Source organism: Pongo pygmaeus, chromosome 1 (assembly GCF_028885625.2).
Source record: "Pongo pygmaeus isolate AG05252 chromosome 1, NHGRI_mPonPyg2-v2.0_pri, whole genome shotgun sequence".
Lineage (NCBI taxonomy): Eukaryota > Metazoa > Chordata > Mammalia > Primates > Hominidae > Pongo > Pongo pygmaeus.
In genome coordinates this window covers 75,933,671-75,951,470 of record NC_072373.2, presented here as the reverse complement: position 1 = coordinate 75,951,470, position 17,800 = coordinate 75,933,671, and the positions used below count along the sequence as shown (strand labels likewise).

At 45.5% G+C, this 17,800-nt stretch overlaps 1 protein-coding gene across 1 annotated transcript in view; it reads right to left on the bottom strand.

Moving 5' to 3' along the window:
- Positions 1-2,289: 2,289 nt before the first annotated feature.
- The window catches only part of LOC129037806 (large ribosomal subunit protein eL30-like), a 54,469-nt gene continuing 38,958 nt past the window's right edge, over positions 2,290-17,800 (bottom strand). Inside the window, exons 3-4 of the mRNA XM_054490001.1 lie at positions 4,148-4,184; positions 2,290-2,367 (exon numbers count right to left, since the gene is read on the bottom strand). Coding sequence (XP_054345976.1) covers positions 2,290-2,367; positions 4,148-4,184 — 115 coding nt within the window. The remainder of the gene's footprint in view (positions 2,368-4,147; positions 4,185-17,800) is intronic.

The following is a 17,800-nucleotide window of genomic DNA, read 5'->3' as shown; positions in this document are numbered from 1 at the left end:
ACTCAGTTAATGATAAGACACAGGGCTGGTCCTGAGACTGTTTACCTCCAGATCCATTTCTTGCTTTACTTGATCCCTGAATCACAGTAAGGACTGGCCTTCCTGTGTCAGCTGCCTTCCTGGTGTGTTTGGCTAAGAAGGAGGAAAAAGAAGCCAAGTTACTTCTTGCTGATTCTCTTCCTCCTGCTTCAGGTGGAATCCTGGGCAACAGCTATTTCCTTCATGGCCCCAGCTGAGGCTGAGCAGGCTTCCATCAGGTAACGCTAGTCCCTGGGCCCCTGTAAAACATTTTCCTCTTTTTGTCCCTTTTAACTAGTGTTGTTGGTGGCTAATCTCTGGATTGCCTCTCATAACAATTATGTAACTAATTCCGTGCATCAAACTTTGTCTGTTTTAAATATTTAGAGTATCTTCCACAAGCCTGATAGGACCCTGGTATGGACATTGTCTTGGCCAGTGTCATGGATAGGATATTGCTAGTTTGGACTGAAGGACCTCTCTTCTCATTCTGATAATCTCTAATCTTACTGGTGAGAGCCTAAAAGTATTATTATTATTATTATTTTTAGCTTAAAGCTTTGAATTCTGTCATTGATAATACCACCAAACATTTTTACATGATTCAAATATAATCAAAGAACAAGGCTGGGCATGGTAGCTCATGCCTATAATCCTAGCTCTTTGGGAGGCTGAGGAGGGTGGATTGCTTGAGCTCAGGAGTTCAAGACCAGTCTGAGCAACATGGTGAAACCCCATCTCTACAAAAAACACAAAAATTAGCCAGGCATGTTGGCACACGCCTGTAGTACCAGCTACTTATGGGACTGAGGCAGGAGGATTGCTTGAAATCTGGGAGGTCAAGACTGCAGTTAGCCAAGATGGCGCCACTGCACTCCAGCTTGTGTGATCAAGTGAGACCCTGTTTTGATATATATACATATACGTATATTTATGTATATATATTCAAAGAACAGTCTATTTCACTGGAAGGACTAATTGTACCATAGCCTCTTTCTAGTGAAATCTTTAACAATGCGATATCCCTGGGCATCAGAATAAGTGGATGTGTTTGTTCCTCTTGACTGGACCAGGTGAGTGCCATTGGCCCAAGAACAGCAAACGATTGACTGACTGGCTGGCTTCCTATGAAAGAACTTGGAGTGACAGCTGTGTCATCAGGACCTTAGCAACAATCTATCTGGTATTTGATCTATAGATTTAGGGGGTCAATTAGTTGGTATTAGGAGCAACGGCAGAAAAGTCATCCTGAGAGAAACAGAATCGTAGAGAAAAGATACGATGTCAATAGCTGAGCACTCAGGAAATGTTGGCAAGTTCTTGCAGCAGAGGGGATGCTTTATTTGTGCTGAATCCTGAAGAAGTTTTTAGTTCAGAAACCACAGTATTGACTCTGTCTAGTTCAGCTGTATTCAGATTCACATTATTCCTGTGTGATCCAGTGATCTTGCCATTTCCTATTTTCCTGATTGGCTGAGATTTGTGGCTAAGATTCGTCTTTACTTTCTTTTTAAAATTTCCCTGAATATCTTTTTAGTAAACCATCTACCACTTGATATAATCTGAGTGTGCTTATGTTTCCTGCAACTGATATAAAAACCTAAAACAGTTTTTAAGGCATCTGTAGATTTTTTCCATCCTGTTTTTTCTTTTTTCTTTTCTTTTTTTCTTTTTTTTTTTTTTTTTTTGAGATGGAGTCTTGCTCTGTCACCCAGGCTGGAGTGTAGTGGCGTGATCTCAGCTCACTGCAACCTCTACCTCCTGGGTTCCAGCGATTCTCCTGCCTCAGCTTCCTGAGTAGCTTTGATTACAGGTGAATGCCGCCACGCCCTGCTAATTTTTGCATTTTTAGTAGAGATGGGGTTTCACCACGTTGGTCGGGCTGGTCTTGAACTCCTGACCTCGTGATCCACCTGCCTCGGCCTCCCACAGTGCTGGGATTAAAGGCGTAAGCCACCGCACCCAGCCACTACTGACTAATTTTTAGTAGAGATGGGGTTTCATCATGTTGGCCAGGCTGGTCTTGAACTCCTGACCTCAAGTGATACACCCACCTCAGCCTCCCAAAGTGTTAGGATCACTGGCATGAGCCACAATGCCCAGCTAGCAGCTAATCTTAATTGAGTGCTGAGGTTGTGTCAGGCATTGTTCTAATTGTACTAACTCATTTAAATTCTTACAACAGCTTTATAAATTGGTATTATTATTATTATCACCATTTTACAAATGAGGAAACGTAGGAAAGAGAAAGGTTAAGTTATTGCCCAGCGGTCACTCGTCAAAACTGTGATAGAGCTGGAAATTGAGCTTGGCAATCTGCTGCAGGATCTGGACTGTGAAGTCGTCCTGCTAAAGAGTAGGAGGAAAAATTACCCAATATTGTTGAATATGCAAAAACATATTTTCCAGTATACTCAGTGGAGATTTTGGAATCAATCCAAGAGATCAGTTTGGTTTTGACCTTCATAAGAGGTTGAAGACTCAGAAATATTTACTGGGCTGGGTGCAGTGGCTCATGCCTATAATCCCAGCAATTTGAGAGGCTGAGGCCAGAGGATTGCTTGAGGCCAGGAGTTTGAGACCAGCTTGGACAACATAGTGAGATCCCTGTCTCTACAAAAAATAAAAAAAAAATTAGCCAGGCATGGTGGTGTATACCTGTAATCCTAGCTACTTGGGAGGCTAAGGCAAGAGGATCACTTGAACCCAGGAACTGAGGCTTCAGTGAGCTATGATCGTGCTACTGCACTGCAGCCTAGAACACTGATGCACTTTTTAATTCGCTCTGACCTTCAATAAATAAATTTATTGAAGGTCAGAGCGAATTAAAAAGTGCATCAGTGTTCTAAATCACCCAAAGAATATATGGGATACCATGTATTTCGATACCCTAGGAAAACAGCCACAAAAAAAAGCACATCCTTGGGTATTAACCAAGAGTTTACTTGTATTACAAACAACTTTATCTACTGAACAATTGGAGACTGTCTTTTTGTACGCTGAGAGTAAGCATTGGGCCAAGCTTAAATCAGCTCTTGTTCATGAGGAGATCATGAAGGCTGGGCGTGATGCTGGCTCACACCTGTAATCCCAACACTTTGAGAGACCAAGGTGGGAGGATCACTGGAGCCCAGGAGTTCAAGACCAGCCTGGGCAACGTGGTGAGATCCTGTCTCTAAAAAAAAAAAAACAGATCTTGAGATCCAGCAACACCTTTGGACACTTATTTCTTCCCTCAGGGGTTTATGTAATTTGACCTGCATTCCTTTGTTCTACACAGTTGCCACCACACCATCTATGTTTCTCCTCACAAGGCTGTCTGAGAAACCATCTCTTCAGCCTTCTCTAACCATCCTCGATTACCTTAGAAAAAAAGCCCAGAGGCCCTTTTCCTTTTTAAGGAATCACTGTTAACAGCTATGGGGAAACAAATTTGTAGGCAAAAGAAATAGACGAAAATGGGGAAGCAACAAATAATCACAAAATGTAAACAAGTTCTATAATTTTTTCCTAATATTTTACCAAAATGAGTTAATAGACTGGGCCTAAACTAGTTTTATCATAGTCCTACCCGGAACTTGCTTTTTGCATAATTGTTTTTAGCACTTATACGCTGGGCACTGTCTGAATCATTTTACTTATCCTAGCTCCTCATAACATCCTTGTGAGGTAGGCACAGTTAGCATACTATTTCATATGAGGAAACAGGCACAGAAGGGTTGGCTACTTGCCCAAGGTGACAATGAATAATAACAGAGTCATGATTCAAACTGCAGCTGCTTAGCTCTGAAGTCTACTCTCTTGACTACTGCACTATATGGCTTCTCTAGTATGGTCTCATCAGGACAGATGGTTGTCAAGTGGAAGTGTGTAACAATTTGGGGCACTGAGTGGAAGTATGGCTTAAGGGTTGACTGTTCTGGCAGGCTCTCCTTAGCAGAATACTTGGCAAGATCACCACTGCCTGGTGACTGCTCCTCAGCTTTGGAGATTCATAAACTGGATTTTCTCCATTACCCAGATATGAACAGTGTCTTGAAGGCAATTCACACAGACCAAACTCAGGACACTTATATACTGGCCATAATGTCATAAAGCATTTCTCTTTCCAGCGTCTGGAAACTCTTACCACTCTCTGGGGCTCTCTCTTCCCACCATCAGGGGCCCTGGAAAACCAGAGAGTTTACTAGTGAGAACGGAATTGTAGCAAGGGAAGTAGAAAATTTGAGAGGTAATACACGTTGAGCATCCCTAATCTGAAAATCCAAAATCGAAAATACTCCAAAATCTGAAACATTTTCAGTACTGACATGATGCCACAAGTGAACAATCCTACACCTGATCTCATGTAATGAGTTGTAGTCAAAATGCAGACGCACAACACAGTTTATTCAGCATCCTCAAAGGAAACAAGACCCTCCCACTTGTGTGTGAATTTACTTTTGTGTAAATAAGTGTCAGAAAATTATTGTTTATCAATAGCACATAAATTTTGAGTCAGGAATGATGGTGATGCCGAACAAACACTTATTGTCCACATGGGTAACCAAGACAGTGACACATTTGCTTTCTGACAGTTCAATGTACACAAACTTTGTTTCATGCACAAAATTATTTAGAATGCTGTATAGAATTAACTTCAGGCTCTGTGTATAAAGTATGTATGAAACATAAATGAGCTGAGCACCATGGCTAGCTCCTATAATCCCAGTTACTCAGGAGGCAGAGATGGGAAAATCGCTTGAGGCCAGGAGTTCAAGATCAGCCTGGGTAATGTAGCGAGACCTCATCTGTAAAAAATTTTTAAAATTAGCTAGGTGTGGCAGCTTGTACCTGTAGTCCTAGCTACTGGGAGGCTAAGGCAGAAGGATCATTTGAGCCCAAGAGCCTAATAATTTAAGACTGCAGTGAGCTATGATCATGCCATTGCACTCCAGTGGGGTTGACAGGTTTTGTTTTTTTTCTCTAAAAAAAGAAGAAAGAAAAGAAACATAAATGAATTTCATATTTAGTCTTAGGTCTCATCCCTGAGAGATCTCATTATGTATACACACTTTTTTTTTTTGAGACTGAGTCTCACTCTGTCGCCCAGGCTGGAGTGCAGTGGCACAATCTTGGCTCACTACAATTTCTGCCTCCCAGGTTCAAGCAATCCTCTGTCTCAGCCTCCCAAGTAGCTGAGATTACAGGCATCTGCCACCATGCCTGGCTAATTTTTTGTATTTTTAGTAGAGACGGATTTCACCATCTTGGCCAAGTTGGTCTTGAACTCCTGACCTCGTGATGCACCCACATCAGCCTCCCAAAGTGCTAGGATTACAAGCATGAGCCACCACGCCAGACCTTAATTTTTTGTATTTTTAGTAGAGACGGAGTTTCACCATATTGGTCAGTCTGGTCTCGAACTCCTGACCTCAGGTGATCTGCCCGCCTCAGCCTCCCAAAGTGTTGGGATTAAAGACGTGAGCCACTGCGCCTGGCCCAAATATTTTAAAATCCAGGAAAAATCCAAAGTCTAATCTCAAGCATTTTGGTCTCCAGTTTTTTGTTTGTTTGTTTTTGAGACGGAGTCTCACTCTGTCGCCCAGGCTGGAGTGCAGTGGTGCAACCTCAGTTCACTGCAACCTCCGCCTCTTGGGTTCAAGCGATTCTCCTGTCTCAGTCTCCCGAGTAGCTGGGATTACAGGCATGTGCCACCACGCCCAGCTAATTTTTTTGTATTTTTAGTGGAGATGGGGTTTCACCATGTTGGCCAGGCTGCTCTGGAACTCCTGACCTCAAGTGATTCACTCCCCTCAGTCTCCAAAGTGATGAGATCACAGGCATGAGCCACCGTGCTGGCCATGTTGACCCAACTCTCTCTTCCTCCCCTCTCATTGAACTGTCTTCCCCCAACTCGCATGTAAAACTTTGAGGAGTGAAATCAGATCAAATATTTCTTTTCTTTTTTTTTTTTTTGAGGCAATGCCTCACTCTGTCACCCAGGCTAGAGTACAGTGGCATGATCATGGCTCACAGCAGCCTCCTGGGCTCCTGGGCTAAAATGATCCTCCTACCTAAGATGCCCAAGTAAGGACTACAGTCGCATGCCACCACGCCTGGCTAAGTTTTTGTTTTTATTTTTGTTTTTGTTTTTGTTTGTTTGTTTGAAATGGAGTTTTGCTCTTGTTGCCCAGGCTAGAGTGCAATGGTGTGATCTCAGCTCACCACAGCCTCCACCTCCTGGGTTCAAGTGATTCTCCTGCCTCAGCCTCCTGAGTAGCTGGGATTACAGGCATGAACCACCATGCCTGGTGTTAATTTTTTATTATTTGTAGAGAGGGGTCTTGCTATGTTGCCCAGGCTAGTCTTGAACTTTTGGCCTCAAACAATCCTCCCACCTCAGCCTTCAAAGCACTGGGATTATAGACATTAGCCACTGTGTCTGGCTCAAATACTTCCTATAGACTCTTTTTGACTAGTTAATAAATGCATATCTCATTAGGAAAAAATCTCAAGAATCAAGAATCTTCATTATTGTTTTTAGGCTGCATTCTTTGAACATTGAGCATATACTTTTTTTTTCACTTCTTTCTTTTTTTCTTTTTGATATTTAGGTGTCCAAAAGCAAAAAGGATGTATTTTATTAGTCTACAAGAGAATTATTGGATACTACCTTTTTTTTTTTCAGAGATCGGGTCTTGCTCTGTTGCCCAGGATGGTGCTGGAGTGCAGTAGCACTATCATAGCTCACTGCAGCCTTGACCTCTTGAACTCCTGGGCTCAGACAATCCTCCCACCTCAGCTTCTTAAGTAGCTGATACTACAGGTGCACACCACCACACTCGGCTAATTAAAAAATTTTTTTTCTTGGCCGGGTACAGTGGCTCACACCTGTAATCCCAGCACTTTGGGAGGCCAAGGCGGGCGGATCACGAGGTCAGGAGATCGAGACCATCCTGGCTAACATGGTGAAACCCAGTCTCTACTAAAAATACAAAAAAATTAGCTGGGCATGGTGGTGGGTGCCTGTAGTCCCAGGTACTTGGGAGGCTGAGGCAGGAGAATGGCATGAACCCAGGAGGCGGAGCTTGCAGTAAGCCGAGATTGTGCCACTGCACTCCAGCCTGGGCAACAGAGCAAGACTCCGTCTCAAAAAATATACATGTATGTGTATATATACATATAAGTATGTGTGTATATATATGTATATATATATTTTTTTCTTTTGTAGAGACAGGGTCTCACTGTGTTGACCAGGCTGGTTTTGAACCTCTGGCCTTAAGCAATCCTCCAGCCTCCCAAAGTGCTGGGATTACAGGCATAAGCCACTGTGGATACTACTTTTTTTTTTTTTTTTTTGCTAGTTAACATATACACCTGAAAATCTCTTGAGTTTCATTATATTCCTCCAAATATTGTTTGATTCTTCTGCGAACACTAACAAAGATAACTTTAGAATTATCTGGAGTTACTTAGATTTAATGCTCTACCTTTCAGAAAGATCCCAACATTCTCTATAATGTGTACTGGTCTTATTATTTTATGTAGATACACTGCACTTCCTTAGTGCCTTTCATCTGAGGATCATAAAGTGCACAGCAAACATTAATTAATTCTTACAACAACTTTGTGAACTATAATTTTTATGTTCATATAGTAAATGAATCACCCAAAGACCAGCAAAGCACAGCCTTTGTGAGGGAAGACTAGGCTTGGCACAATTTAATGTATAAACAACCGATTCAAATAGTTTAGGTCAGGAAAGAAGACATCGTTTTTCATTTAGCTGAAACCACAAATGGAGTTTCAATAAGAAAATGATTATCCAAATTATGACTTATCTAAGTGTCCACAAGCAAAACTTGGAGTTTTGAAACAAACACTATCAGAAAAAGAAGGAGACATTAGAGTCTATTAATAGCTACACCTTCAATTTTATTGTTACTCCCAGAACAAACACTTCAGCAAAAAGGAAGCAGGCCTAGTCATTAACTGCAGCTTTGATTTAGTATCAGTCAAAGAAAGTGTGCCACAGGCTGACTCATCAACACTCTGCTTCCTACTTAGATTCCCCTGAGTTTCTCTCATTCAGGTGTGTAGCAGGCCAAGGCCTATTTAGCAGAAAAGAGATGAAATCATTATTGTGTTTTAGGCCACTCTCTTTAACAAAAACAAAATCAGAAATATAATTTATAAAGGAAAATATTTACAAGAAAATGGCTTCCTTCTTTTCTAAGTTGACTCACTGAAACATCAAGAATATGTACCAACAAATGCTTTGCTCAGGGAAACTGATTTAACACCTTTTCTTTTATTGGGAGCTCATCTTTATTCTAGCTTTTTATTTAGAAATTTTCAAGTACACATAAAGTAGATAGAATTATATAATAAAAACCTCAGAGCCAGACACAGTGGCTCATGCCTGTAATCCCAGCACTTTGGGAGGCCGAGGCGGGAAGATCACCTGAAGTCAGGAGTTCAAGACCAGCCTGGTCAACATGGAGAAACCCCATCTCTACTAAATACAGAAAAATTAGACAGGTGTGGTGGCGCATGCCTGCAATCCCAGCTACTCAGGAGGCTGAGGCACAAGAATTGCTTGAACCCGAGAGGCAGAGGTTGCAGTGAGCTGATTTTGCACCACTGCACTCTACCTGGGTGATAGAATAAGATTCTGTCTCAAAAAAAAAAAAAAAGAATTAATAAAAACCTCAAGTACCCACCACTCACCTCTAGCAGTTATCTCAGCTCCTCTTACTCAAACATTGTCATGTAATGTACAATGCAGAAATTCCCAGTCCCTTGGTTTGACAACAGCACAGTTATCTCAAAGGGTCACATGGAATCCTGAAAGCTAAATTTTATTTTTATTTTTATTTATTATTATTTTTTTGAGACAGAGTCTTGCTCTGTCACCCAGGCTGGAGTGTAGTGGTGCAGTCTCAACTCACTGCAACCTCTGCCTCAGGAGTTCAAGTGATTCTTGTGCTTCAGCCACCTGAGTAGCTGGAATTACAGGTGTGCACCACCACACCAGCTAACTTTTGTATTTTTTGTAGAGATGGGGTTTTACTATGTTGGCCAGGCTGGTCTTGAACTTCTGACCTCAAGTGATCCACCTGCCTCAACTTCCCAAAGTACTAGGATTATTGGTGTGAGCCACCCTGCCTGGTCAACAAACAATAATTTGTTGACCTATTCCTCCAAATTACTTCCCAATATTTGTCCTAGAAACAATCTCCCCTCTTTTTTTTCCATTTTACCTGTTTCTTTATGATTTATGCCCATATTCTTGATAATATCTTTATAAAACTGCCTCTTGATTTATCACTTTTAGAAATCATCAGTTGACTTCCTGGCATAGTAGAAAGAGTTTACTTGTTCAACAAAAATATTAATTGAACAACTACTATATGACAAATTCTGCTCTATGTGCTGGGGGTGCCAGAGGCACAAAACAGACAACGCCTTGATTTTGTGGAACTTGCAGTCAAGTGGATTAGATCCTTTTACAATCCTTCCATCCATTTCCCATAGTTCTGTTATAATTATATAATAATTTTAGTTAAATTAATCATCTGTGTTTGTCTGTGTAGATATTGTTCACTGTGGTGCTCTAAACTGTACTATAATCGTATTTCTTCTTTCTGCAACTCTTGAATACCTTAGACCATTTGTGTTGCTATAACAAAATACCACAGCCTGAGTAATTTATGAACAGTAGATATTTCTCTCTCACAGTTCCGGAGGCTGGAAGATCAAGATCAAGGCATTCAGCATCTTGTGAGGGCCTTCTTGCTGCATCCTCACATGGCAGAAGGAAGGCAGAAGGGCAAAAAGAGCCGAACTCTGTGTGAAACTTCTTTTTTATAAAGACCCTAATCCCCTTCACAAAGGAGGTGCCTTCAAGACCTAAGTGCCTCCCAAAGGCCCCACCTCTTAATATTATCGCGTTGGAAATTAAGTTTCAACATGAATTTTGGGTGACACATTCAGACTACAGCAGGTTGTTAACAACCTAATTAGAATCCCAATCCATTTTTTCACTAGTTTACCCCCAAATGTTCATACACGTCAGAAAAGTAGTCTTTTTTTTTTCTTTTTTTGAGATGGGTTCTTGCTATGTTGCCTAGGCTGGAGTGCACTGGCTATTCATAGGAGCGTTCATAGCTCACTGCAGCCTCTAACTACTCCTATCCTTCTGCCTCCACCTCCTTAATTGCTAGGACTATAGGCACATGCCACCGCACCTGGCTGCAGTCAATTTTCTTATTTTCCTAGAGCCTCATATGTGGAAACTGCTGTTTTGTTTCTGTCTGTATTGATTGCTCTCTAGGCCTGCTTCTTTGCTATTGCATTGTACTATTTCCTAGATTCTATGTTTTTCTCTGTCTTGATCTATATCCTGTTTTTATTGAAGTGTATTCTTTTTTTATTTATGAAGCATTTATTGATCATTCTTGGGTGTTTCTCGGAGAGGGGGATATGGCAGGGTCATAGGATAATAGTGGAGAGAAGGTCAGGAGATAAACACATGAACAAAGGTCTCTGGTTTTCCTAGGCAGAGGTCCCTGCGGCCTTCTGCAGTGTTTGTGCCCCTGGGTAGTTGAGATTAGGGAGTGGTGACGACTCTTAAAGAGCATGCTCCCTTCAAGCATCTGTTTAACAAAGCACATCTTGCACTGCCCTTAATCCATTTAACCCTGAGTTGACACAGCACATGTTTCAGAGAGCACGGGGCTGGGGGAAAGGCCATAGATCAACAGCATCCCAAGGCAGAAGAATTTCTCCTAGTCAGAACAATATGGAGTCTCCTATGCCCACCTCTTTCTGCACAGACACAGCAACAATCTGATCTCTCCTTCCTTTCCCCACACTTCCCCCTCTTCTCTTCAACAAAACCGCCATCGTCCTCATGGCCCACTCCCGATGGTCGCTGTCTCTTTGGAGCTGTTGGGTACACCTCCCAGACAGGGCAGCCGGGCAGAGGCGCTCCTCACATCCCAGACGATGGGTGGCCGGGCAGAGGCGCTCCTCAACTCCCAGACGGGGCGGCCGGGCAGAGGCACTCCTCACCTCCCAGACGGGGCGGCCGGGCAGAGGCGCTCCTCACTTCCTCCCAGACGGGGTGGCAGCCAGGCAGAGGCGCTCCTCACTTCCCAGACGGGGCGGCCGGGCAGAGGCGCTCCTCACTTCCCAGATGGGGTGGCCGGGCAGAGGCGCTCCTCACTTCCTCCCAGACGGGGTGGCAGCCAGGCAGAGGCGCTCCTCACTTCCCAGATGGGGTGGCCAGGCAGAAGCGCTCCTCACTTCCCAGACGGGGCGGCCGGGCAGAGGCCCTCCTCACATCCCAGACGATGGGCGGCCGGGCAGAGGCGCTCCTCACTTCCTCCCAGACGAGGTGGCGGCCAGGCAGAGGCGCTCCTCACCTCACAGACGGGGCGGCCGGGCAGAGGCGCTCCTCACTTCCCAGACGATGGGCGGCCGGGCAGAGGCGCTCCTCACCTCCCAGACGGGGCGGCCGGGCAGAGGCGCTCCTCACATCCCAGACGATGGGCAGCCGGGCAGAGGCGCTCCTCACCTCCCAGACGGGGCGGCCGGGCAGAGGCGCTCCTCACATCCCAGACGATGGGCGGCCGGGCAGAGGCGCTCCTCACTTCCTCCCAGACGAGGTGGCGGCCAGGCAGAGGTGCTCCTCACTTCCCAGACGGGGCGGCCGGGCAGAGGCGCTCCTCACTTCCAACCAGACGAGGTGGCGGCCAGGCAGAGGCGCTCCTCACCCCCCAGACGGTGCGGCCGGACAGAGGTGCTCCTCATCTCCCAGACGGGGCGGCCGGGCAGAGGTGCTCCTCACTTCCTCCCAGACGGGGTGGCGGCCGGGCAGAGGCACTCCTCACCTCCCAGACGGGGCGGCCGGGCAGAGGCGCTCCTCACTTCCCAGACGTTGGGCGGCCGGGCAGAGGCGCTCCTCTTCTCCCCGACGGGGCAGCTGGGCAGAGGTGCTCCTCACTTCCCAGACGGGGCGGCCGGGCAGAAGCGCTCCTCACTTTCCAGACGGGGCGGCCAGGTAGAGGCACTCCTCACTTCCCAGACGGGGCGGCCGGGCAGAGGCCCTCCTCACATCCCAGACGATGGGCGGCCGGGCAGAGGCGCTCCTCACTTCCTCCCAGACGAGGTGGCGGCCAGGCAGAGGCGCTCCTCACCTCACAGACGGGGCGGCCGGGCAGAGGCGCTCCTCACTTCCCAGACGATGGGCGGCCGGGCAGAGGCGCTCCTCACCTCCCAGACGGGGCGGCCGGGCAGAGGCGCTCCTCACATCCCAGACGATGGGCGGCCGGGCAGAGGCGCTCCTCACTTCCTCCCAGACGAGGTGGCGGCCAGGCAGAGGTGCTCCTCACTTCCCAGACGGGGCGGCCGGGCAGAGGCGCTCCTCACTTCCAACCAGACGAGGTGGCGGCCAGGCAGACGCGCTCCTCACCCCCCAGACGGTGCGGCCGGACAGAGGTGCTCCTCATCTCCCAGACGGGGCGGCCGGGCAGAGGTGCTCCTCACTTCCTCCCAGACGGGGTGGCGGCCGGGCAGAGGCACTCCTCACCTCCCAGACGGGGCGGCCGGGCAGAGGCGCTCCTCACTTCCCAGACGTTGGGCGGCCGGGCAGAGGCGCTCCTCTTCTCCCCGACGGGGCAGCTGGGCAGAGGTGCTCCTCACTTCCCAGACGGGGCGGCCGGGCAGAAGCGCTCCTCACTTTCCAGACGGGGCGGCCAGGTAGAGGCACTCCTCACTTCCCAGACGGGGCGGCCGGGCAGAGGCGCTCCTCACTTCCTCCTAGATGGGGTGGCGGCCGGGTAGAGGCACTCCTCACCTCCCAGATGGGGCGGCCGGGCAGAGGTGCTCCTCACTTCCCAGACGGGGCGGCCGGGCAGAGGGTCTCCTCACATCCCAGACGATGGGCAGCCAGGCAGAGACGCTCCTCACTTCCCAGACTGGGTGGCGGCGGGGCAGAGGCTGTAGTTTTAGCACTTTAGGAGGCCAAGGCAGGCGGCTGGGAGGTGGAGGTTGTAGCCAGCGGAGATCATGCCACTGCACTCCAGCCTGAGCAACATTGAGCACTGAGCGAGCGAGACTCCGTCTGCCATCCCAGCACCTCGGGAGGCCGAGGTGGGCAGATCACTCCAGGCCAGGAGCTGGAGACCAGCCCGGCCAACACGGCGAAACCTCGTCTCCACCAAAAACACAAAAACCAGTCAGGCGTGGCGGCGCGCGCCTGCAATCCCAGGCACTGGGCAGGCCGAGGCAGGGAGGTTGCAGTGAGCCGAGATCACGGCAGTACAGTCAAGCTTCGGCAACAGAGGGAGACTGAAAAAAGAAGGAGAGGGAGACCGAAGAAAGAGGGGAGAGGGAGAAAAAAGAAGGAGAGGGAGACCGAAGAAAGGGGTGAGAGGGAGAGGGAGAGGGAGAGGGAGAGGGAGAGGGAGAGGGAGAGGGAGAGGGAGAGGGAGAGGGAGAGGGAGAGGGAGAGGGAGAGGGAGAGGGAGAGGGAGAGGGTTGAAGTGTATTCTTAATGAAAGTCAGAGAAAGATAGAAATAAATTTTCTGGGTCCTCGAATACACGAAAATGTCTTTAAATCTATCTTCCAGTTTGAAAGGTATTTTTTTTTTCTCAGAATTCTGAAAGCATTGCTTCAATTATCTTCTAGCATTCAGTATTGACGACAGAATTCTGATACTGTTCTCTTTCTTGCTCTTTTGAATAGGATCCATTTTTCGTCTCTGGAAGCTTTAGATTCTTCTCTTTATGGAGTTTTAAAATTTCACAATGACAAATCCTTGTGTGAATTACCTTTTTCAGTCATTGCTCAAGGTATTTGGGGTTTTTTTTCCATTTGTAGACTACTGTCTTGTGGGTAGGGGCAATTTCTAGTATTATTTCTTTGATAGTTCCTCTCTATTTATTCTTTACTTTTTCAGAAATTTACAGCTTGGATGTTGGCCTTTCTAGATTGATCCTTTACATCTCTTTTATTTTCTATTTTCTACTGTTTGTTTTCTGAGAGATTTCACTTTCTCTTTTAACCCTTCTAACCATATTATTCTTTACAAGGGTCCCCAAGCCCCAGGCCGTGGACTGGTACTGGTCTGTGACCTGCTGGGAACCAGGCTGCACAGCAGGAGGTGAGTGGCTGGCAAGCGACCATTACCGCCTGAGCTTAGATCAGTGGCAGCATTCGATTCTCACAGAAGCGTGAACCCTATTGTGAACTGCGCATGTGAGGGATCTAGGTTGTGTGCTCCTTATGAGAATCTGATGCCTGATGATCTGAAGTGGAACAGTTTCATCCCCAAACCATCCTCCCAACCCCCCCACCACTGTCCATGGAAAAACTCTTCCACAAAACCAGTCCCTGGTGACTGCTACTTTAAGGGATCACATTTTTAATTTCTAAGATATCTTTTGTGCTCTCTGCTTATTTTTTTAACAGCATTCTGTTTTTGTTTTAAAATGGGTATCACATAATCTCTTACTTCTCAGAAAATTTTAGAGTTTTAAAAAGAGTTTCTTCTTTCTATGTTACTGCTGTCTTCCCTGGGTCCTTTTGTTCTGTTTATTTAGTTTAGGATGATTAGGTGGGAACCAGCCATTTCACTTGAGGGCCATCTTTTTTCAGGGGTTCTTCAGTTTTTGCTCTGTGGAATAAGTTATCTTTTAATTTTAGTGGGGTCTTAGGTGGGAGAGGAGATAATTTCATGTGATCAATCTGCCATCTTCAACCAGAATCTATGAGAGAAATAGAAAGGCTTTCACATATACAATCTTTAGATTCCTCTTGATGATTGTCATTAGTAGGAGTAGCAAGGTTTATAGAAATAATCTTTAAATTTCACTTTTTAATAAGCTTTCTATCTAAGCCTATTAGCCCAGTTGGACAGAGGATGGCAAAATAATGTCAAGGTTATGAGTTTGCTCTCCTTGGAGTTTAATTAAACTTACTTAATTTCATGGACTCCATCTTCTCCCCTAACTCACAGAGTAGGTCAAGAATGCTATTTTGGGAAGCTATAAATGTTATTTTGGGTAGCTATCAGCAGCTGTAAAATGAAAGCTGGATTATTTCTTGTCAATTTTATAGGCAAAAAATAATCCAGCTTTCATTTTATTGCTGCTGTTAGGACTCAATGTCCTAATGAAATTCTACGTGTTACTACAGGAACATAAAAGGAACAAAAAATACTGGCAACTTAAAGGAAAACAGAGAGAAAAATAGTACAGATATATCACTATACATCAATTTATTTCTCCTGGGGGAGAAAATCAGCCCATTTGTCTTACTTAGGTCATTTCCCCAGAACCTGGCTTTTAGATGGAGATTGGTAAGAGAAAGTCCTTTTGTTGATATTGTTGTTTTGAGACAGAGTCTCACTCTGTTGACCAGGCTGGAGTGCAGTGGCACGATCTTGGCTCACTGCAACCTCCACCTCCCAGGTTCAAGCAATTCTCTGCCTCAGCCTCCCCAGTAGCTGGGATTACGCGCGTGCCACCACACCAGGATAATTTTTGTATTTTTAGTAGAGACGGGTTTCACCATGTTGGCCAGGTTGGTCTTGAACTGCTGGCCTCAAATGATCTGCCCACCTCAGCCTCCCAAAGTACTTGGATTATAGGCATAAGTCACCACACCTGGTTTGTAAGAGAAAGGTTTATTGGGGAGTGCTCTGAAGGACAACACCCGCAAGGGAGTAAGGGCAGGGGGAGAAGTTGACCTGTGATACAATCACAACAGAGGCCTCAGCTGATCCCACAAGAAGCTCTGGAACCAGGAATTCCTTCAGAGTTGTCTCACTTTGAGGCAAGAGGCCAGAACTTTCTAACCTCACATTGACCAGTTGTTGGATAAGAGCTATCCCCAAGAAAGGACATGACCTTCTGGGGTCAGGACTTCAGTGAAGTGCCTCTCTTCAGCTGACAGCAGTCTCCAGAGTTTTGCAGCTATGATCCAGCAATCAATACACCTGGCAGCTGGGGTGCCAGACCACAGCATCCACTAAACCAGGTGTCCCCAACCCCTAGGCCACGGACTGGTACCAGTCCATGGCCTGTTAGGAACTGGGCCACACAGCAGGAGGTGAGTGGTAGGCAAGCAAGCGAAGCTTCATCTGTATTTATAGCCACTCCCCATCACTCCAATTACTGCTTGAGCTCTGCCTCCTGTTAGATCAGTGGCGGCATTAGATTCTCTTAAGAGCGTGAACCCTATTGTGAACTGCACATGCGAGGGATCTAGGTTGTGCACTCCTTATGAGAATCTAATGCCTGATGATCTGTCACTGACCACTGACCATCACCCCCAGATGGGACTTCTCCCATCACGCTCAGATGGGAAAAGAAGCTCAGGGCTCCCACTGATTCTACATTATGGTGAGTTGTATAATCATTTCATTATATATTACAATGTAATACTAATAGAAATAAGGTGCACAATTAATATAATGTGCTTGAATCATCCTTCCTGCTACTGGTTCATGGAAAAATTGTCTTCATGAAACTGGTCCCTGGTGCCAGAAAGGTTGGGGACTGCAGCACTAGACTACATAAAGTAGTACCTGATCTCTTGAAAGTTCATGAGCTGAAATACTGTATTTTTCTTTCATTTCTTCTAGATACCTACAGGAGGAGAAAACAAACTATGTTTGAACTGAGAAGGAACAAAGGACCTGTTTAGTCTGTAAACTAGATAATTAGCATCCAAGAAACAGAATGAACGGAATAAACTTTTGAAGAGTTTAACTATTTTATTTCATGCTATTTTTGCATCTTGGGCGTATTTCCTTTGTTTAGCAATCATTCTTAAGTTTTAAATATGAAGCCAAAGTCATTATGTTTAGGTTTATAGTACTAAGTTGGGGGAAGTTCAAATTTTTCTCAATATTTACAGGAGAAAGAAACACTCAGCATGTATTTTAACTTCAGTTAAGAGGTATGGAAAAGTAATAGTCAAAAATTCTAATTTTTTGCTTTGTATTTAGGGAGAAAGAGAAAAATAGTGACGTAAGTATACTAAAATAGTTAAGTCTTTAAAGATATAGAGAAGTTCGGGCACGAACCTCCTGTAATCCCAGCACTTTGGAAGGATTGCTTGAGTCCAGGAGTTCAAGACCAGCCTGGGTAACATAATGAAACCCCTATCTCTAAAAGAAAAGAAAAAGAAAAAGAAAAAAAATTAGCCAGGCATGGTGGCACACACCTGTAGTCCTATCTATTCAGGAGGGTGAGGTGGGAGGATCACTTGAGCCCTAGGAGGTTCAGGCTGCAGTGAGCCAAGATCGTGCCACTGCACTCCAGCCTGAGAGATAGCAAGACCCTGTCTCAAAAACAAATAAATACACAGACGTGGAGAACAAAACTTTTTTAAGTATATTAAAGTGTTTCCACCTCAACCTGACCCACGGTTTTTTTTTCTTCTCTCTCTCTCTCTGTCTTTTATTCTCCTCCTCTCTCCAACTTGGGGTTTATGTATGTCATCTCTAAAATTACATTGTATTTCTTGGAAAAGGTAGGGAAATTTAGTAACATCTTTTTTTTTTTTTTTTCAGATGGGGTGTCTTGCTCTGTTGCCCAGGCTGGAGTGCAGTGGCACAATCTCAGCTCACTACAACCTCCACCTCCCAGGTTCAAACGATTCTCCTGCCTCAGCCTCCCAAGTAGCTGGGATTACAAGCATGTGCCACCACACCCGCTATTTTTTTTTTTTTTTTTTTTTTTTGTATTTTTAGTAGAGACGAGCTTTCACCATGTTGGCCAGGC